This window comes from Lithobates pipiens, unplaced genomic scaffold (assembly GCF_037356315.1).
Source record: "Lithobates pipiens isolate NorthernLeopardFrog02 unplaced genomic scaffold, aLitPip1_a1.2 Scaffold_16, whole genome shotgun sequence".
Classification (NCBI taxonomy): domain Eukaryota; kingdom Metazoa; phylum Chordata; class Amphibia; order Anura; family Ranidae; genus Lithobates; species Lithobates pipiens.
In genome coordinates, this window is record NW_027507748.1 from 365974100 (window position 1) to 365996211 (window position 22112).

The 22112-nt window shown below is 41.6% G+C and overlaps 1 protein-coding gene across 1 annotated transcript in view; it reads left to right on the top strand.

The window, feature by feature from the left end:
- VAV1 (vav guanine nucleotide exchange factor 1) overlaps positions 1-22112 on the top strand; it is a 125555-nt gene that overhangs the window by 92946 nt on the left and 10497 nt on the right. Inside the window, exons 14-23 of the mRNA XM_077482066.1 lie at positions 2274-2406; positions 2791-2900; positions 12307-12408; positions 12491-12582; positions 12831-12856; positions 13225-13258; positions 14705-14841; positions 17082-17147; positions 21421-21452; positions 21543-21659. Coding sequence (XP_077338192.1) covers positions 2274-2406; positions 2791-2900; positions 12307-12408; positions 12491-12582; positions 12831-12856; positions 13225-13258; positions 14705-14841; positions 17082-17147; positions 21421-21452; positions 21543-21659 — 849 coding nt within the window. The remainder of the gene's footprint in view (positions 1-2273; positions 2407-2790; positions 2901-12306; positions 12409-12490; positions 12583-12830; positions 12857-13224; positions 13259-14704; positions 14842-17081; positions 17148-21420; positions 21453-21542; positions 21660-22112) is intronic.

Here is a 22112-nt window from a genome sequence, read left to right on the forward strand (position 1 = left end):
TAGCAAGCCAGTGATCATCTTGGAGGTGTGTTTGGGGTTGTTATCATGTTGAAATACTGCCCTGTGGCCCAGTCTCTGTAGGCAGGGGATCATGCTCAGCTTCAGTATGTCACAGTACATGTTGGCATTCATGGTGCCCCCAATGAACTGTAGCTCCCTGGTGTCGGTAGTACTCATGCAGCCTCAGACCATGACACTCCCAACACCATGCTTGATTGTAGGCAAGACACACTTGTCTTTGTTTTGCTCACCTGGTTGCTTCCACACACGCTTGACACCATCTGAACCAAATAAGTTTATCTTGGTCTCATCAGAACACAGTGGGTGCAAACTGGAAGTGACGTGGGTGTGTACTAGACTTCACCTCTAGGCGTACTAGGCTCCACCTCTAGGTGGAGCCTAGTACATACCCATGTCACTTCCAGTTTGCGTTGTTGCGGCCTGTGGAACGCACGCACGCTTGGATCTCTTGAACTGTCACAGTTTTTTATGCTATTTGGCTATGGTATGCCTTGCTTTTAATGCATTACCACAGTAAATCTAAACCATTCGGTTTTACACTATGAGTGCCCATCTCTTTTATGCATATGAGGTTACCCCACGGTTTTGATGTGCCACGGAGGAGGTGATTTTTCTGGATATCACAACTAAACCTACTCTATGCAGTTTACCCCTGCAGGGGTGCAAGGATCTGGTCAGTTGGAACTGAAGGGGAACACAGATGTCACTTCACTTCTTGCACATGATCTGTGATTAAGTATACGCACAAGTCAATTTGGAAATCTGCACAAGTCACTTGGCAATCTTCCAACTTGCATATGTATTTTTTTACATATGGACTGTCTTTTAAATTTTTTTAAATTTTTTTTATTTTTCTGATGAAATACATTGATTTAGTTTTTTATATACGTTTCATTTTCACAGTACTGTGTGCTTGTGATTATATGAAAACCCCAGAGAATTAGCACTAATTAACACTTATTAAGAGTATCACATACAAATTTTCCTGCACATTATAAGTTCTGTATATTAAGTTTTAATGTCAATGTTTAGATGAGTTCAAATCAATAATATTTACATTACTGATACACTTTAATCCCTATCCAGCACTTGCACTTTCACCTGAGAAGTGTGACTCACCTTTGCAGGTTCACTCTTTAGGTGATGGGCAGCGCCACCTACCCCTTTATCTATCTTTTAAATTCCACTGTTGCTCCATTATTGGAGCCATTTGGGGGTGGCAGCAGCCCAGCCTACACCTAAGCGTGGAATCATACAAATTATATAAACATTGTCCCTTTGCAGCACTGAACCCGCCCATCAACACAAAAAAACACGCCCTTCACAACACTGAACATGCCCCGCAAGTGCGGGGGCAGAATTGGAGAATAATTCTGTCCCTCGGCACTCGTTGGTTATTGTGTCCGCCTGACTGCATATGCTCCGTCACAACAGCTGATCAGGAAATCGGCTGTTGTGTCGTTCCGTACTGTCCATGTGCAGGCCGGAGCGGGCATTTTTCGACAGAGGGCACTATTTGAGATAACATCAGTCCAGGTATATGGGTGAATCCCAACCATATGGTCGCAATCTTTTCTGAGCCTGGACCAGCACTGTGACCTCAGCAAACAGTGGACTTCAGCCTGCTGTCTGCTAAAAATGGGTCACAGGAGTGCAAAACGAACTGCACTCTTGGGATTCACAGGAGAAGTACAACCAAAGGAGCTTTGGTTTTACTTCTCCTTTTAAAGATCAGACAACCTTTTCAGAACCAGAATATGTCCCATGAACTGTGCTGTTTGTCCTTTGGACTGGAGATACTACTCATGTTTAGTGCTGCATCAAGAGTCTACCGTCTATAGCAATCAATCAGATGCTTCTTCTCCCTTTCTCCCTTTCTACCTTCCATTGGAAAATTACAACTCAAATCTGATGTTGCTGTTCACAAAACAGATTTTTATTTTTTTTACATACAGTTCATTTAAGTGCAGTTCATATCCAAAAGAATACATTTTTTAAATGAGCCTTTAAGCTATTATTATTATTCATATTTCAATAATGCATAGATTGTATTGAAATATACTGCAAAGTAAAAGCTGTAATGTAGCCCACAGCCTATTTAGTCAACTTGTATTTTACTGCCTCCTTTTACCTGTAAAGAATCATGTAAATCTATGTCTGTTGGTTTATCAAAACATAATATTCTGCATGAGTGTATTTCATCAAATAGCCAAACACACTTACTTATTCAGATCTTTTTCTGGACTTCTCAGGTATGCCTTTCTTTTGGATCGGGCACTGTTAATATGTAAGAGAAAAGGAGATACATATGACCTGAAGGAATTTATAAAACTTCAAAATTATGAAATCCGTGATGACCCCTCTGGAGACAGAGACAATAAAAAGGTAGACCGTCATCAACTATATCTTTTTTATTGCTTAATAGTCAAGAATAAGGTGGTTCTATAGAAATATAGTTTCTCAATCTCTCTCACTTAAAAAATATTTTTTTTGAAATTCTATTTTCGCCAGCATTTTATTAAGTGACCAAGTTTCAATGGGAAGCCAATTCCAATTAATTACCTAAAGGGTGCCCAGTAGAAAAGGGGGTAGTAGAGTAACAAGCTTGTATTTTTTTTTTTTTATATGAAATACTGTAAAATGCTTGCCATAATATACAGTTAGGAAAATACATTAGATGGGGGAATGTCACAGAACCAACAGCATACTGAAAAAAGAAGTCTGTGATTCAATAAAACAAAGCTTATCTTGCATAAAATTCTTTTTCAGTGGGCTCACATGTTCTATCTGATTGATGCCCGAGCCTGCTTAGGATATGAACTCTATTTCAAGACAAGAGATTTAAAGAAGAAGTGGATGGAGCAATTTGAAATGGCTGTGTAAGTGTATGACAACAAGGCATTTTATTGTATAGAAAAGTGCATGGATTGCACCCTATTTTCCCACTCAAGTGATAGAGTTGAAGCCTGGTGAAATGCCCTGCCCCCTGGCTTTTTTATGTCTAGAATACCCCAGCACTGAGAATCCCATGCCATTTTTATTGACTTTGTTCTTATTCACCTGGGAGTTCCAGGTTCCCCTGCCAACTTTTGCATTTTTCAGTGCCCTTGTGACATTGCCCATATTTTTAAGCAAAAAATCTATCAAAAAGAGGTTGAACCCATCATATGAGTATCAGCAAGTGTGCAGACCCAGGACCCAAGATATCTCACCAGGTACTCAAGACAGGAGGATGTGCCTAGCTGAGAAAACCCCTACTCACCTCCTGAAGACTCCTCTGATGTATAAAAAAAGAATGTAACAATCAGCGCAAGAGATGACAAAAAATCTATATATTAAAAAAAAAAAATATATATATATATATATATATATATATATATATATATATATATATATATATGAAAAATTGCTGACCTGCCAACCACTGTGTAAGGGATTTCACAACAACTTAACAAAATAAATTATATAAATCCGTGTAGAACAGCAAAAATAAAAAGTATTAATATATTGTGAATTTAAATCCCAAAAAACTATAAATAAATATGTAAAGTCCTCTGTGAATTCATTATTCTAAATTCCTCCGTAAATAATCCTTCAATATATCCAGTGACTGATCATAAAACAATGTGACGATCCTCCACCAGATAAAGTACCTGCTCACCTCCGTGTAAATATAAATGAGTAATATCCCCTCACAACACGATTAAGTGACTCCACTCCTCGTTTCCTCATTAATGGGATAATAGATCACGTGTGATCTATTATCTCTGTGTGAATAGGAAGCAGGCTGATATCTCCTCATCACTTGGACAGACAGCTTGCCTATTTCTTGTGATAAATGTAGGCGCCTACTGAGGAAGCCTGTCACGTTGCGACACACGTTTAGGGGAGGAATAGAGTTCAGTGATGTACATCGGAGTCTCACCTAGGGAGGTGGTGAACTGAATTTATTATTATATATGAGTTGTTTTCTTTTATTTTTTGTGAGTTCGAGACCATTTATCACAAGAAACAGGAGAGAAGGATTGGAGCTGTCTGTCCAGGTAATGAGGAGATATCAGCCTGTTTCATATTCACATGGGCCTAGGTGAGGACGTAATCTATTATCCTATTAATGAGGAAACGAGGAGTGGAGTCGCTTGATCGGGTTGTGAGGAGATATTAGCCCATTTATTTTTCCACAAAGGACTTTATCTGGTGGAGGATTGTCACATTGTTTTATGATCAGTCACTGGATATATTAAAGGATTATCCTCGGATGTATGACATCATTTATCTAGGCTTGGAAACCAGGAAATAACTGAAGAAATTAAAAAAAAACAGCATGAAGATTAAAAATAGTCAATATTGATTGAGAAAGTGAAGTTCCGCTTTATTGTCTAATATTCATGAAAACCTAATAAATTGAAAATGATTTGGGAAATCTAGTGCAAGGTAGAAAATTGTTTCATACTTACTGTAATTTTATTTTTCTGGTGCCTATCCATGGCAGCATGCCTGTGACAAGCTCCGCCTTGGCTCCTCCCAGCATTCTACATAATATAGTATATCGAGGGTGGGACTGTATGCTGCCATGGATAAGCACCAGGAAAATAAAATTACGGTAAGTATGAAACAATTTTCTGTTTTCCTGGTGCCTCCATGGCAGCATACTTGTGACAAATAACTAGCTGAAATGGGTGGGAAGATGCATAGTAAAAGATTTATTTGAAAAAGGATTTAAAATAGCCAAATGCTGGCCTAATAGCCTCTCTGCCAGTTTCTATAGGTGGAAAAGCTGCTGGGTCTACTCTGTAATGTCTTGTAAACGCATGTTGGGATGACCATGATGCTACCCTTTATATTGTTTTGATGGATACGTCTGCTCTGACTGTCCAAGAAGCAGAAAACAACCAGATGGCATACAGCCCAACTGAAGAGGGGGTTCTAGACCCCTAGCTCTGTACGCCTTCATAAACCAATTTGATTATCCATGAAACTATTATAATCGAGCAGGGATCTGCAAACTATGGCTTCCCAGCTGCCACAGAACCACATGTCCGATGAGGTATTTTAAAGCTCTGATATTCACAGACATGACTAGGTATGATGGATACTGCAGTTTTCGGAATGTCCGGAGAGTCACATTCTGGAGGCTTCCGCCCCTGTGGTTTTTTTGGGGTGTTACAAAAAGGTTAGCTGAAAGTCTGAAGGGAGTTGTGGCTTGAATATAGTGTCTTAGTACTGAAGTAATATCGTCTTTGTGAAGAAGGTCGAAATTGGATCTGAAAAGATTGGCAGGGCCCAAGGCTCAGAGATAGTAGAAGAGGAGAACTTAGAGATGAATCCATGTACTGTTCTAAGTTCCACTCTATCCAAGTACAGAAAATAATATTATTGTCTTCTGATCCCAGAGCCTGAAGTTCTGATACTCCCCAGCCCGATGCAATCGCCACAAAGAAAAATAGTTTCCAAGTGAGAATCCACAAGGATGTTGAATGAGATGGGGCAAAAGGCTGTTTGGAAAAGGGCTCCAGAGCGATAGAGAGATCACAAGTGGGAAAGATTTGTTTTAATGGGTGGGCTTATCTTCTTGACTGTTTTGAAGAATTCGATTATTAAAGGATCTTCAGCCCATCTCCTGTGGTCACAGCAGAGATTGCCACCGGCTATACCTTTAAATTGCTTAATCCTAATACATCAGGATTGAAGTTTTGCCATTAGCGAAAGATAGATAAACTTATTCCAAACCTTGTCATACATATTGTTTGTTGAAGGCTCCTGTGCTTTGAGCAGAGTTGAAACAACTCTGGAGGAACATCCTAATGATTAAAGCCTCTGTGTTTTATCATTTTAACGTGAAGGTTCAATCGATGAGGATTTTGATGGGTGTAATGCCTCAAGCCAGAAGAAAGGGTATCAGAAGGATATTTACCAGAGGCTGGACTCTAAGATATATTGCCCTAGGGAATTATGGGTCTCACTGCAAATATTGCAGGACTGCTTTTACCGCTATTGTCGATATTGCAAGTCTCTGAAGAATTTTAGAGGTAGGAGGCCTAAATTAGATTGCATGCCCAAGGACTTGACAGGGCATCTATTGCTTCTGCCCAAGGGTGAGGTAGATGCAAAACAAACCTCTGCAGCTTGGTATTGCTTGCTGTAGCAAAAGGATGCAGTTCAGGAAACGTCCACTGGCCCACAACCCAAGTGAATAACTTCGGTTATAGGGACCATTTGTTGGGATCCAGGAATCCTTGGCATAGGTGATTGACGTTTATGTTTAAGTGAGCTGGAAGATAGACTACTCTTAGGTCCTTCAGATTCCCCTCTGCCCAAATGAAGATGGGTTCCACTTCCCTTAGTAAGGAACTGTTGGGGGTTCTGCCTTTGTGATGTATGTATGATATTGCAGCGCTATCTGAATCAGAACTGATTTGTCCTTGATCAGAGAGAGAAAATGCTGTTGATGCGAGATAAGCTGCCTGGATTTCCAAGATATTTTCGATGATGTCTGCCACACTGAACGCCCATCTCTCTTGAACCAACATCTGGTTGCAATGTGCATCCTAGCCTATTGCATTGTTGTCTGTGGTAACTGTGGTCCAGAAGATATGCCTTAATGGATGTGTCTTTACTGGCATCTCCCTCTTTGTCCACTAGTGCAGACCCCTGTTCATCAAACTTGTTTGATATATAGACTAGGATAGGTGGTTTGTTCTATTGCTTCAGGAATTCTAGATAAAAGTTGCCTGAGGTATTAATGTGTCCACAGGACCATCTGCATACAAATATACAAAAATCCCTATTAAATTGAGTTAGCTAATGGCTGTTAGGTAGGACCATGTCCTCACTCTTCTTACTTTCTGAACGATCGCCCACACTTTCTGAGATGGCAGGGACACTGTCCCTTTTGCGGTGTTGAATAAGGCACCTAGACTGGAGAAAAGATGACCTGTTTGATGATTTACCATCCAACCGTATGTTGATAGTGTAGGCCACAGCATCCACCTGTGTTCCACTAGCTGGGCTGGATCTTTTGATAAAAGGAGGATATCGTCTTGTTAGTGATAAGAACTGAGACCCAACTCTTGTAAAGAAGCTTGGATAGTGATCAGAGCCCTTGTGAGGGCTCTGAGGGAAGTGCAGGGTCGAAAGGGGAGACTGGAATTGTAGATGGACCTGGTCGACTGAAAACTCAGATACTTCTGTAACAGGTTTAGTATGGGTGCCTGCAAGTAAGCATCCCAGAATCCCCGCATATGTCTAATTCTGCTGTTCTGTATGAATTTACTCCTGTGATGTGGGAAATGGCTTTCTGTAACCTTCCTTCAAAGAGTGATTTACCATTGAAAAAATTGTATTTAAACTAATTTTGTTTTGACACAGTGTCAGCTGGCCGTAGTTCTGACCACCATACCCATATGGTTATCACAAGTAGTGACATTGATCTTGTGAAGTATCGAATTGTATCATCACCGTCTCACCGGTGAAGTCTGCTGAGAGCCATAATTCATCCAAAGCCTTGACTATATTTTCCCTAGGGACATTTTGATGAATCACTGTTTCCATCTCTTCGGTTCATGCCCGCAGGGCTTTGGATACATATAAGGCAATTCCTGACTTGCAGGCATTTACCCACCATTTGGTAATCTCCTTTAAGTTGGGGACTATTCGTTTGTCTGAAGCCCCATACACACTATCAGTTTTTCTGCTGAGTTTTTCCTTCAGATTTACCAAAACCATATAATATGAGGTCAAACCTTAGGAGTTTCAGTTTGAATGCAATCAGGCAGGCCCTTGTACTACATGGTTTTGGTAAACCTGAAGGAAAAACTGATAGTGTGTATGGGGCTTTACTGATCCTCAATTGAGGCTGAATCATTGACTGGTGAGATAAAATTCTTTGTTATACGAACCACTGCCGTGTCTACCTCCGGTAGACCGTCTGGCATTGCAGAATCTTGTTTCTGACAGTGGATAACATTTTCCTAAGCAATTTAGAGGATTTTTTTTTCCTCTTCCACAATGTCTCTGACATCATCCATCAGAGTAAGCCTATGTTTCCACTATTGTGACCTGAAAGTTGCAGGATTTTTTGCCGTGATTTTGATGCGACTTGAAACAATGCCTGTGTACTCTTGAGGTCTCTGGACCTCAAGTCGCATCAAAGTGGGACCAAAGTACTTCAGGAACTACTTTGATGTCGCTGTGACTTAACCACTTGCCTACTGGGCACTTAAACACCCCTCCTGCCCAGACCAATTTTCAGCTTTCGGTGATCTCACATTTTGAATGACAATTACTCAGTCATGCAACACTGTACCCAAATGAATTTTTTGTCCTTTTTTTCCCCACAAATAGAGCTTTCTTTTGGTGGTATTTGATCACCTCTGGGGTTTTTATTTTTTGCGCTATAAATGAAAAAAGACTTAAAATTTTGAAAAAAAACACATATTTCTTTGTTTCTGTGACAAAATTATGCAAATTATTAATTTTTCTTCATAAATTTTGGCCACAATTTATACTGCTACATGTCTTTGGTAAAAAATAACCCAAATTAGTGGATATTATTTGGTTAGAGAGTCTACAAACTGTGGTGCGAATCATACAAAATTGATCACATCTGATGTACTGGTGGCCTATCTCGCTTCTTGCGACCCGAACAAGCCAGGAAAGTACAAATACCCCCCAAATTACCCCTTTTTGGAAAGTAGACATTCCAAGGTATTTAGTAAGAGGCATAGTGAGCTTTTTGATGTTGTCATTTTTTCCCACAATTCAAAAAATTAAGATTTTTTATTAGTTTTTATTTTTTTTCCACAAAATTGTCATTGTAATAGGTTTTCTCTCACATGGCATGTGTATACCACAAATGACACCCCCAAAAAAATTCTGCTACTCCTCCTGAGTATTACAATACCACATGTGTGGGACTTTTTCACAGCCTGGCCACATAGAGAGGCCCAACATGCAGGGAGCGCCATCACGTGTTCTAGGAGCATAAATTACACATCTAACTTGTTGACTACCTATTACGCTTTTGAAGGCCCTGGAGCACCAGGACAATGACAAGTGACACTGATGACAGATGGCACTGATGACACTTTAACGTGGCACTGATGACACTTGGCACTGATGACAGATGGCACTAATATGTGGCACTTATGACACGTGGCACTAATACGTGGCACTGATGACAGATGGCACTAATACGTGGCACCGATGACGCGTGACACTGATGACAGATGGCACTGATAAGTGGCATTGATGACACGTGACACTGACAACAGATGACATGTGACACTGACAGGTGGCACTGATGACAAATGGCACGGATATGTGGCACTGATGACAGATGGCACTAATATGTGGCACTGATGACAGATGGCACTAATATGTGGCACTGATGACACGTGGCACTGATGACAGATGGCACTTATACGTGGCACTGATGACAGGTGGCACTTATATGTGGCACTGATGACAGATGGCACTGGGGACACATGGCACTGACAACAGGTGGCACTGCGGACAGATAGCACTAACAGGTGGCACTGGGGGCAGGTGGCACTGGGGAGGATGGCACTAGGGCGGATGGCTCTGGGTGAGGATGGCACTGGGCGAGGATGGCACTGGGGCAGATGGCACTGGGGGAGGATGGCACTGGGGCGGATGGCACTTTTTTTTTTTTTAACCTACAGCCACTGCAGCCGTTCATTTCTCCCTTCTCACACGCTGTCTGTGTCTCTCATTGGACATGCTGAGCACGCTGTAAACGGCCGCTGTGATTGGCCGTTTACAGCGATCTGTGACTGGCTGTGTCTGAGGGACACAGCCAGCACAGAACTTCCCCGATGCGCGCCCACGGCGGCGCTTAGAGGGGAAGTAAATAGGAGGACATCCAGGGACGCCCTCCCGGCAGTTAGTGTCCGCTCTGTAGCCGTCTTTCGGCTATAGGGCGGGTGCGAATCGGTTAAAGTCGCACAGATATGAATGGTGCTCATTGAAAATCATGGGGTAAGACCTGTCATGCGACTCTGAAGTTCAAAGTCGCATGACAAGTCGGACTAGTGGAAACAAAGCCGAAAGAAGGAAACCTGCTTCTTTAGAAATTAGGAAGTACATCTTTGACTTCTCCGATGTAGTGTTGGCTTCCTCCCAGCCAATAGCTGGCTTTACAGCCTGGACATAGGGCTGAACTAGGAAAAGGTTTAAGTACGAGGGCCGAGGCATCCTCAGATGGCCCACTATCATCCAGATGTCTAGGAGGGATATTTGCTGCATGGTGAGAGGATTCTCTCAAGGATGGGCCAGGAAGAGTTAACTTCTCTGGAGGAGATTGAGTTAATTGCTGCAATGGAACTGCTGATGCTCATTCCGCTATGTAACTCCTGCCCATCTTTTGAGTAGGACAGCTTACCTGTTAACCCTCTGACTCTCTGTCTGCTGCACAGACTCTAAAACAGCTTTTGTAGACCAATTGGCTGGTAATTGGATGACTCCGCATGCTCGGCATTTAGGGATTTGCGAGTTGGTGAATGTGAAGAACTATGTCTTTTCATGGATGAACCCTCGTCAATTGCATGGTATTCTAATCTGGATGGTGTGCCCTGGTTGGGGCCTTCATAGGTTTGTTTATGTCATCTTGATGTCCGCTTGGACTTCTTCTGGTGTACAAGGCTGAAACACATAAACGTACCAGCATAAGTGCTCTCTTTTTTTCTCTCACCTGGACAATGGTCCCTACCTTAAATGTTGGAGAGGGTCTTGTTCAGGTGGCGTAATGCTTATTTTAGGCAGCAGACAGAAAAAGCAGCTAGAGAAGGATAAAGGAGTTAGTGACTGGTATTTCAGCAGGAGCAAGAAAAAGGTATTTCTGGGTAAAAAAAAAAAGAAAGAAATTACATTTACCGTTGGAAAAAAAAAACAGGGTCCTCTCCAAGAGATCACCACATAGGCAACCTCCTCAGATGACAAGAGGATGCCATGCTGAAAGCCCCCAGTAATAAACTATGGAGAGGGGAGGGACATCTGTGGAAGATACAACTCTCTGAAAAATAATTTTGACAAGGGCAAAAAAATGTAAAATTTGCCCCTATTCAAGATGGCTGTCACAACCTCAGGCCAGACCATGCAAGTGCGGCCAGCGGCACTAGGACCTATGCAGCCCGCCCAACTCAGCCCAGCCCACCAAGCCGGCTCCAGAGTGGGCAGGAAGACACTGAGGGACTCAAAAAAGCTGGCGCGAGGTGCATGCCCCCCACTTTAGCAACCAGGAATGAAGGTACAATATCACAAGGAGGGGAAGGTGGTGGGGAGGAAGAAAATGAAAAAGAGAGAGGAACGCAAAGAAATGAAAGTGAGAGAGAATAGATGACAGGAGGGAGAAATGGAAGGATAAAGCTAAGTGAAAAATAGATATAGCTGCTTTCTCTGCTGCAGGCTTGAGCAAATGCCAGTATATAAATGCAGATAGAAGCTCTTAGTTAAGAGACAACTGCTGTCCCAAAAGGCCCACAGAAGGGACTACCTATCTTATCAGCGCATTTAGCTGCACCTGGGAGAGGCTTGAACCCAGCTGGACGCTGCTGACTGCAGAGGTAAGGGATGTTCAACCACCATTCACTGACCATGAGGTATGAGAGAAAAAAAAGGGAAATGCTGGGAGTGTACTAATCCTTGTCTTTTACAATATTCACTGGTCGTGAGGGCGGAGCTAAGGCAAAGCTTATCACAGGTATGCTGCCATGGAGGCACCAGGAAATATGGTTGCTGTGCACAGATACTAGACACATTTTATCATTATTCTTGACAGAGCAAAAACTTGGTTCACACACAATGTGGTGGTTTTACTTGAAATGACTGTGCACTTTGCAAGTGCAGTTGCATTCATTTTTCCCAGAGCTTAGTAAATGTGTTACAGCTTCACTCTGTAAAAAAATACATAATCGGGGCAAGGAAAATAAAAAAACAGCATTTTTACTTGCACATGATTGCCTTTAGTAAACCGTATACTTGCCTTTAGTAAAACCACCTCAAAGATTCTAAGGTATTATTATTGGTACCTTACCTGGATGCTGATGTGGGAAGCATTCAGCATTGCCCATGAAAGCCTGGTATGAGCCACTAAAAAAACATAATTGGTTGCGCTGAACCTTACTTACTTTTTTTTTTTCCAGCCTATACTGGAAATATGAAATAGAAAATGTCTGACTTTGAAACTGAGCTTTCAAATAGCTCAGCAGTAGTTTGTTTCTTATGAATCAATAAATGTGAGAATTACTAGCATATCTTTTCCTACAGATCCAACGTGCACCCAGACCATGCTCATGCAAATGGACATGATTTTCAAATGTATTCATTTGAAAGCACAGCTACGTGCAAGGCCTGTCAAATGCTATTAAGGTAAGAGAAGAGGATATATGTGATGGAGCACTTACTGCTCCATTGTCAACTAGTCTTACATGTTCTTCTTTGGCACCTACAGGGGAATATTCTTCCAGGGATACAGATGTTCCAATTGCAGAGCTCCTGCACACAAGGAATGCTTGGGCCGAGTGTCATGCTGTGGGAGGCAAGGTAAGGGCTAAGTTGTGATAGATACATTTCTATACATTTAATCAGATACCAAAGATTGGAAGGATTATGGAGATTCCCAGCAAATGATATGCACAATATCATTAGTGCAGTCAATCTATTTAATTGTTAAACTGGCTCAGCCAGGCAGCAGGATTCATGTTCGTTCCTTATTTTATAATTATTGTAATTATTTGTATTACAGAATTAAGGTATTAAAACAACTTATTTTATTTTTTATTTTTTTGCAGACAGTGGTCCATTGTCTACTAAAAAGGTACACAATAGTGCTTATAAGACAAAGTGTGATGAACTGGAGAATGTGTGTAAGAGGTTACAATAAATAAAGGCAGAATACAAAAAAATAAGTGGAGCAAAAGCATTAGAAGAAATGTAAATGTGAATGTAACAGCATAAGTGAAGTAGTAGAATGCATAAAAGATAGTTACACAAAATAATCTGAAAATAAATGATCTGAATGTCATATTTGATGGAATGTTTTTTTCAAAGTTAATAAATGGGAACGTAAAAGGAGTTTGTAAGCAGTTGGAGAAAACCAAGTAATATACTGTATTTGGTGATTAGTGAAATGATGTGTTGTGAAAAAGGCACTAGTAATAACATAAATATGTAATTTGCATACAGGGCCGTGGACCATCAAATAAAAGAATAGATCCAGGTAAGTTATTAAAAAAAAAAAAAAAAAAAAATTTACAAATTTATAGTTTGTCATCGCATCTGCCTAGATAGTACACTTCGATTGCAACCAAAATGTATACTGGTAATTATGATCCATTCAGTTTAAAAAAAATCTTTTATTAAGTAGTCATTTTATGACTTACTTTATACTTACTAGCATGTTCCACAGTAGTAGTGTGCTAAGAAAATATCTTGATGCCCGTATATAAAGTGAATTATTGTCAGTAAAAGATGCTTTCTCCGCCATGAATTGACCTGTGTATTTGTTGTCACTAGTGTTAAAGTGTATGTAAACCCTAACAATAAACTTCTATTATTTTCTCCCTTTGTTTTCTCCCTTTATTTTCTCCCTAAAGTCTGTCAAATGTAAAATTGAAGTGTTTTGTTATACAGTATGTGTTTAATAAATACAAAAAAATACCTGTTGATTTTACTAGATATCTTGTGAGCTGATAACTTTCTGTGCTCTCTGCGTGAGCACAAGGTGGGTTTATGGAGATGAAACAGTGTGGTCCAGTTGGAAGGTACATGCCCATTTTCCAGCCCTGCTCCCGGCAGCCTGTAAAAGTCTATGAGGGACGGATAGTGCTACTAATGCTTAGGGCAGTATGCGCTCAGGGACAACTGCCCGGAATGCAAGCAGTCTGTGTTCTGAGCATTTGTCCCTAAGTGCATACTGCCTTCAAATCTAGTACCTTCCACCCACACCTAAACACCAGAGCCTCATGCACTGGGGCTAAACACCCAGTGTGCATGGGTCCTTAAGAAGTAAAATAGTTGGATCACACCATAATGCAATCTGGACAGTTTTGGCCCATGTGTGAACTGCTTTGAAATGCTTTACTGCAATAACCATGATAATATATATATGTGATAATACCCTGTTGTTTATTTGCACTTAGGAGAACAATAACTGCAATGCAATTCATATATAAAAATGCTTGAAAAGAAATAAAAACTGGATAGTTACAAGCATTATTTAACTGAATTTCCACTGACAGATCAGTTGAAGGGTTAGTTCACCTTTCAGAAAAAATTAAAAGGTGAACTAATACCCTACAGCACCCCCCCCCTCCCCATTTCTCACTGTACTTACCTCCATCAGTGATGAACTGTCAGTGCCCAAGCAACCAGGACAGTGGTCTGGGGATTTTAAATCCCTATTCCTCTTTAAGTATTTCATATAGAACACTGCTATATTGTTTTTTGGGAGAAAAAATGAATAAACTATTTTGTCCCACTAGCCAGACCCAAATGGGGTGACTGTAAAAGCTTCTGGCCCATAATTTAAATGGAAAGGCAGATCACTCTTCTTTTTTTTTTAAATGTTCTTTGCTATAGCCAGCTTTAATGGTGGTGTTTTGGCTGCTCACAGATAAACTAAACCTGATTCCCCAATACATCAGAGTCCGTCTGTCAATTTCAGGTCTTACAAAGATGGAAACATGTCAAGAATACTTCGGAATTCCTCCGCCGCCTATTGCATTTGGTCCACCGCTGAAAATGCAAAAGGGGGATGTCATAGAACTGACAAAAGCAGAAGCTGAACAGAACTGGTGGGAGGTACGTCTTCTGATTTCAGTTGCAGTGTGCATTTTTGTGTTGTATCATCACGTTTTGGAGTATCATTTTTGATGACTGTGTCACATATTTATCATTATAAATCAAATTATTTTCTAAGTAATGTGGTGCTACGCACGATGGATCCTCTGTTCCATGTCACGACTCTATAACCCACTCAAGCCCCACCATCACACCTTGTTATAGGTTACTCACACCTCTGTAGAATAAACGTTAATATTCTACTGCTTTATGATGGTACACAGAAAAATAGACCACAACTTGAGAATTAATGAGATGAATGTATTATTAGGGTAAGCAAATGCAATGCATAAAACAAATAAGCAAGACAACAGAATACGTCAGATGAACTGACAGGCAGGTTACCCTCACTTACTGCCATCAACTTAAGTTTTAATAAGACTAAGCCTCATTACACTAATTCACACAGTATCCAGAAAAATAGCATCAACCTGTGAAAGCATGACTGGCATAAAAGAAACCTCACTGAATTTCTTAGCACTCAATAGCAGGTGGGAGCATTACTGGCAAAGGGATACTCCTGTAGGTGACTGTAAAGTACCTTGCATCTAATTGACAATGTTTGCTGTACACAAAGGATGGCTGATGGGCTGTGGAATAAGGGGCAATCTCAGTAAGCATTAACTGCTGGCAACAAGGGGTTAAGCTCGATAGTTCTGCTCACTGCTCCCAGTATGCAACAGATCAGGTACAAACCACTTAGTGATCAGTTGTCCCAGAAGTCTCAGTCCACACAACCGGCCCCTCACAGTCAGATCCTTGCAATCGGATCCTCTCTAAAGTGGTGGTACATAGCAAAAAGCAGCCATTAGTGTCCAGTCACTTGCATTGAGCAGTGCCTCTTTAAAGATGACATATCCCATGATCCACCTCTGCACAGCAAATCCTCTTTCTGATGCCCTCATTGGCTCCTACTGTTCTCCTACTCTCTGATTGGCTCAAGTCCACTGCCACAAGGAGGAAGGATTTCACACACAGCCCACTCTGCTCACATAGCATGCAAGTTAAGGTTGAGAGGCAACTGCTGCAGCACAATGACGATAGGGAGAGTGAAGTGAAAGGGGAGAGGCACATGCAGTCGGCAGCACACCCAGATACACTAGCACTGATATGACGCCTTTGGAAGACTAGGGGGTAGCTGCTACCTGTTGCTCAAGCAGAGCCTTTGTGTATCTGTTATCTGATCTAGTCAAGTGCTCATGTGCAAACAATAGTCCAAAGGAAGCGCGAAGTGGTGGTGGCTGCATCCTCTAAGATTACATATATAACTTTCCAGGTTAGGATGGAAGCTAAGCCCTGATTAGTTGGTTAATTGGAATCTATAATGTTCATTACTCAAAAAAAAACATAATTCAGATAATTCAGAAAAGGGAAACAATTCCTTCCTCTCTACTAACAGATAGCAGTGTCTTAACCAATGAGTCAATACAGTTAGCCATAAATGCCTAGTACACATGATCAGAAAATCTGAATAAAAATAACGCTTTCAAAGCAATCATATAATAATCTGATTGTTAGTAAATAGCTTTGGAGAGCTGATCACAACAGCTCAGCTCATGTGAAATTATCCAAAGGGACAAATGCAAAAAAAAATCTCGTACGATACCTCAACAAATGATTTTAATTTAATCAGTACAGTGTTCATCCGAAAAATAAATAGGAAGACCAAGACCACACATGCTCTGAAACAAAAGAATATATTACAATACAATACAACACATTACATCACTTCCGAAGTTGTATTCTGTCATATGAGAATTTTCATAACTTTAGTAACCCCTTCATTTTTAATATAAGACTAGCATATAAAACAAAACAGGCGATCATATAGCCGATATTCTTATCATGTGTACGAGGCTTTACACACTTTGTTATTAGCAAACCCAGCATTCTTAGTAAGCAGTTCCATGATTACACCTTATAAAAAATGGTACAAAAAATAATAATTTTACACATAACTATGAAAATAAACAGTTTATTAATGTTAAAAAACATAATGTTTACTAGAAACCTTTATAGTTTTCTCTTGGAAAAAAAAGCACACAGGAAAGCATACCTGAGAGATGAACACAACACTAAAAATGTAGGAATCTGTAACACCAGATTCTAGGCAGATGAAAGGAAAACTCTAATTTCTATGGATAACTGTAATTTTATTTTGTGGTTTCACAAACTTAAAAAAGCTCAATTATCTGTTTTAGGGTCGCAATACTTCCACCTACGAGCTTGGTTTCTTCCCATGCAGTCATGTCAAGCCCTATATATCTGTAAGTGATGTTTCAATTGTGAATGGGGTTTTTTTGGTGGACCATGTTACTTATTTATGATTGGTGTGCTTATATTGACAATGGTGTCGGTAGGTAAATAGTGCACCACATCCCAGAGATCATTATTATACAGGATTTATATAGTGCCAACAGTTTATGCAGCACTTTGCAACATATAATTGAATACAGTAGGAATCCGAGAGCCTCATTTATGAAACCGATTAATGATTGGTGATAGACCTATTTGTAACACTGCCGATACATGCATTGGGGTTGATTTACTAAAGGCAAAAATACTGTGCACTTTGCATGTGCAGTTGCACTCATTTTTCCCAGCGCTTAGTGAATATGGTTAACCACCTTCAGACCGGACCATTTTGCTGGTAAATGACCAGAAGTCTTTTTACAATTTGGCACTGCGCTGCTTTAACTGGTAATTGCGCGGTCATGCAATGTTGTACCCAAACAAAATTTGCGTCCTTTTCTTCCCACAAATAGAGCTTTCTTTTGATGGTATTTGATTGCCTCTGCGATTTTTATTTTTTGCGATATAAACGTAAAAAGACCGCAAATTTTGAAAAAAAATGATATTTTCTACTTTTTGTTATTAGAAAAATCCAATAAACTCAATTTTAGTCATACATTTAGGCCAAAATGTATTCAGCCACATGTCTTTGGTAAAAAAAAAAAAATAATTGTATATTTATTGGTTTGCGCAAAAGTTGTCACATCTACAAACTAAGGTACGTTTTCTGGAATTTACGCAGCTTTTAGTTTACGACTGCCTATCTCATTTCTTGAGGTGCTAAAATGGCAGGGCAGTACAAAACCCCCCCAAATGACCCCATTTTGGAAAGTAGACACCCTAAGGAAATTGATAAGTGGCATGTTGAGCCCATTGAATATTTTATTTTTTTGCCTCAAGCGATTGAATAATGACAAAAAATATTTTTTTTTTTTTTTTTACACAAAGTTGTCACTAAATGATATATTGCTCACACATGCTATGGGCATATGTGAAATGACACCCCAAAATAAATTCTGCTGCTTCTCCTGAGTACGGGGATACCGCATATGTGGGACTTTTTGGGAGCCTAGCCGCGTACGGGGCCCCGAAAATCAAGCACCGCCTTCAGGCTTTCTAAGGGCGTAAATTTTTGATTTCACTTCTCACTACCTATTACAGTTTTGAAGGCCATAAAATGCCAAGATGGCACAAAACCCCCACAAATGACCCCATTTTAGAAAGTAGACACCCCAAGCTATTTGCTGAGAGGCATGTTGAGTCCATGGAATATTTTATATTTTGCCACAAGTTGCGGGAAAATTACAAACTTTTTTTTTTTTCACAAAGTTGTCACTAAATGATATATTGCTCACGCATGCCATGGGCATATGTGAAATGACACCCCAAAATAAATTCTGCTGCTTCTCCTGAGTACGGGGATACCATATATGTGGGACTTTTTGGGAGCCTAGCCGCGTACGGGGCCCCGAAAACCAAGCACCGCCTTCAGGCTTTCTAAGGGCGTTACAGTTTTGAAGGCCATAAAATGCCAAGATGGCACAAACCCCCCCCAAATGACCCCATTTTGGAAAGTAGACACCCCTAAATTTAGGGGTACACTAGTGAGACTAGGTAATAAATGGCGGGTGCCCTGAAACTATAAAAAAAATAACTAACCAACCAGCGTCACCTGTAACAGTTATATGGTGATCACTGGTGAAAGGGTTAACTAGGGGGCAATCAGGGGGCTTTATGCGGTAGTATATGGGGGTCCCTGGCGCTATAAAAAGCTGCGGCGAACCTAAATACCTACCTGCCTAACTAGCGTCACCTGTGACAATAATACAGTGATCAGAAAAACGATTGCTTATTAGGCTGGGTTCACACTGGAGCGATGTGGGAACGCCACGAATGCGCGGCGGGTTCCCGCATCACATGCCTCCCGGCGGCAGTTCACACTGCCCTATGCGAACTGCTGGGAGTGTCAGTGAAATGTTAATGACACCCCCAGATCAGTTCGCATATCGCAGTGCGATCTGCAAACTCGGATCACATGGTGTGAACACCCATGCGATCCGATTCTGCTGCGGACCAAAAAAAGGGTCCCGTGCGAGTTTGCGGCGGGTGCGGCGGGTGCGACACGAATTCAGCCATACTATCTGTATGGCTGAACTCGAATCGCACAGAGATCGGATGTGATTTGCACTGCAGTGCGGTGCGAATCACATCCGTTCTCATAAACCGCTGCAATGTGAACCCAGCCTTAGTGACACTGGCGACGGGGGGTGATCACGGGGTTAAACCTTTATTGGGGGGGTTAGGGGGGTACCTTAGAACTAAAGGTGGCTAACCCTAACTGCCCTAACAGTTATTACAGTCACAAATGACACCAATGCAAAAAAAAAAAAAAGCAATTGGTGTCACTGTGACTGGGGGGGCAGGGGTAATTGGGGGGTGATCGGGGGGTAAAGGGGGGGTGTGAGTGTGCCTGGCATGTTCTACTGTGTAGTGTAGTGCTTGTGCAACTCACCGATGCTCTCTCCTCGGTGCCGGAACAAAAAATACCGACACGGAGGAGAGAATACATCACTTCCTCTCCTGTGTTTACATTACAGGAGAGGAAGTGATGTCACGGGACATTTTCATTCGTCGGGAGCGATCGCGAGGGGGTGGCCATGAATGAATGGCCGTCCCCTCGTCCGGGATCGCTCCCGAACGAACACCGACCGCCGCAGGCACCGGGCGGGGGCCCGATCGGGCCCCCGACCGGCGGGCAGGCAAGGACGTACATGTAAGCCCTTATGCCTGCCCGTGCCATTCTGTCGACGTACATCGTCGTGCGGCGGTCGGCAAGTGGTTAAGATCTGCTATAGTTTTTTTTAAAGTTAATTCAGTTTTTATTTTCCTTGTACCTGATTGGGCATTCTTTACAAAGTGAAGCTTCGCCATATTCACTAAGCTCTGGGGAAAATTAGTGCAATTATGCTTGCACAGTACACACGGGGAGATTTACTAAAACTGGAGTGTGCAAAATCTGGTGCAGCTCTGTATAGAAACCGTTAAGCTTTCAGGTTTTATTGTCAAAGCTTAAAGTGGTTGTAAACCCTTACAAACCACTTTGACCTACAGGTAAGCCTAGATTAAGGCTTACCTGTAGGTCCAAGAAATATCTCCTAAACCTATACGGTTTAGGAGATATTTGCCCGAAGACAGGCACCGCTGTCTACGGCGCATGCACCGTAGACAGCGGCGCGCAGGCGCACTGAGCGCGGCATTTCCAACAACGGAGCTGCCGCGCGTGTCGGCTCCCATGCGCATGCGCGGTAGTGACGTCATCGCGGCTCCGCCGAATGACAGTGGCGGAGCTGCCAGACCCCACCGAAAAGATGGATGCGCCGGACTACAGGGGACAGCGGTGACATCGCTGGCTCCTGTGTCAGGTAAGTGACACATAATGGGCTACTATGCGATGCATAGTAGTCCATTATGCTTTGCCTTTGCAGGGAATGAAAGAGGAAGTAAACCCATCAGGGTTTACTTCCTCTTTAAAGCGATTGTATAGTCTTTTTTTGAACTTTTACCTACAGGTAAGCCTATAATAAGGCTTACCTGTAGGTAAAAAAATATCTCCTATATCTGTATGGTTTAGGAGATATTCCCCTCGCAATGAGGCGCTGACTGCAGCAGCGCATGCGCACAGGGGATTCTCGGCTGAAAGCCGGGCAGAGGCCGGACCCTGGCAGAAAGAAATCCCCCACGCACACGCGCGGGAGTGACGGCATACCTAGAAGACACGATGAGGGAACATGTCAGCTCTCTCGGTGTGGATCGGGTGAGATGTCGGGGCCTCCTTCTAAGGTAAGTATTTCATAATGAGCTAGCATTCGGTGCATACTAGCTCATTGTGCATTTTGCCTTACAAGTCTGTAAAAAAAAAAAAGTCAGCGGGTTTGTTCCCGCTTTAACTAAACAAGCTGAAGCCGATTGGCTACCATGCACAACTGCATCAGATTCGAGTGCACCAGTTTTAGTAAACCCCCCCCCCCCCCACGGTCTATTTGCCTATAGTAAATCAACTTCAATGTGTTAGGTTCCATTGACATACATTTGCAAATTATACAAATGATATGGTTCACATGACATACATTAACTGTGGCATTGCCTATTAACATACAGTTTATGGTCCATTGGGTAAATGCAGACTGTAATAACATGTATGCCTGTATTATACTACTTCTAATGTAGATATTGATATTTTCTCAACAGCATCCATTACCTGATCTCTCATTATATTCTTGGTAAGAGCTTTGTTTATATTGGATGCTAAAGACAGATTGGCATTAATTTTGATTGGAAATATAATGGAAATGATCTTCTGTACTTTAAAGGTATGCTGGTGGCATGGAAAGAAAAGAAGCAGAAGTATTATTAGCCAGTCGTTCTGATGGGACTTTTTTGGTCAGACAAAGAACAAAAGACTCAGGAGAATTTGCAATAAGTCTCAAGTAAGAAAACTGTTCTACATATGTATCTCATGTTAAATGTTGCTCTGTGTTCCAGCTTTCCTGTCAAATTGCCAACTCTCCAACATTAATCTTCTTTGAACCTCACAGGGCCTATTTCTTATTGTACATCACGGGACACAGAGCCATAGTTGTTACTATGTGGGTTATAGGCCACCTTCAGGTGATGGACACTGGCACGCTCCAAGACAGGAAGTCCACTACCTATATACCCCCTCCCACTACTGAGAGTACCTCAGTTTTTTCGCCAGTGTCTAAGGTGTTGGTCACGAGTAAAGATGTTCTGTGCTGAGTTCCACTGGAGCAATCCTTGCTGGGGCCAGCTATGCAGCTGGATCCATTCAAAGTGTCTTTTCAGGCTGAATTGAATGGTACCCAGACCTCATGGCGGAAGAAACGAGGTTTTGCCTGTAACGCTTCTCTTTTTAAGAGAGC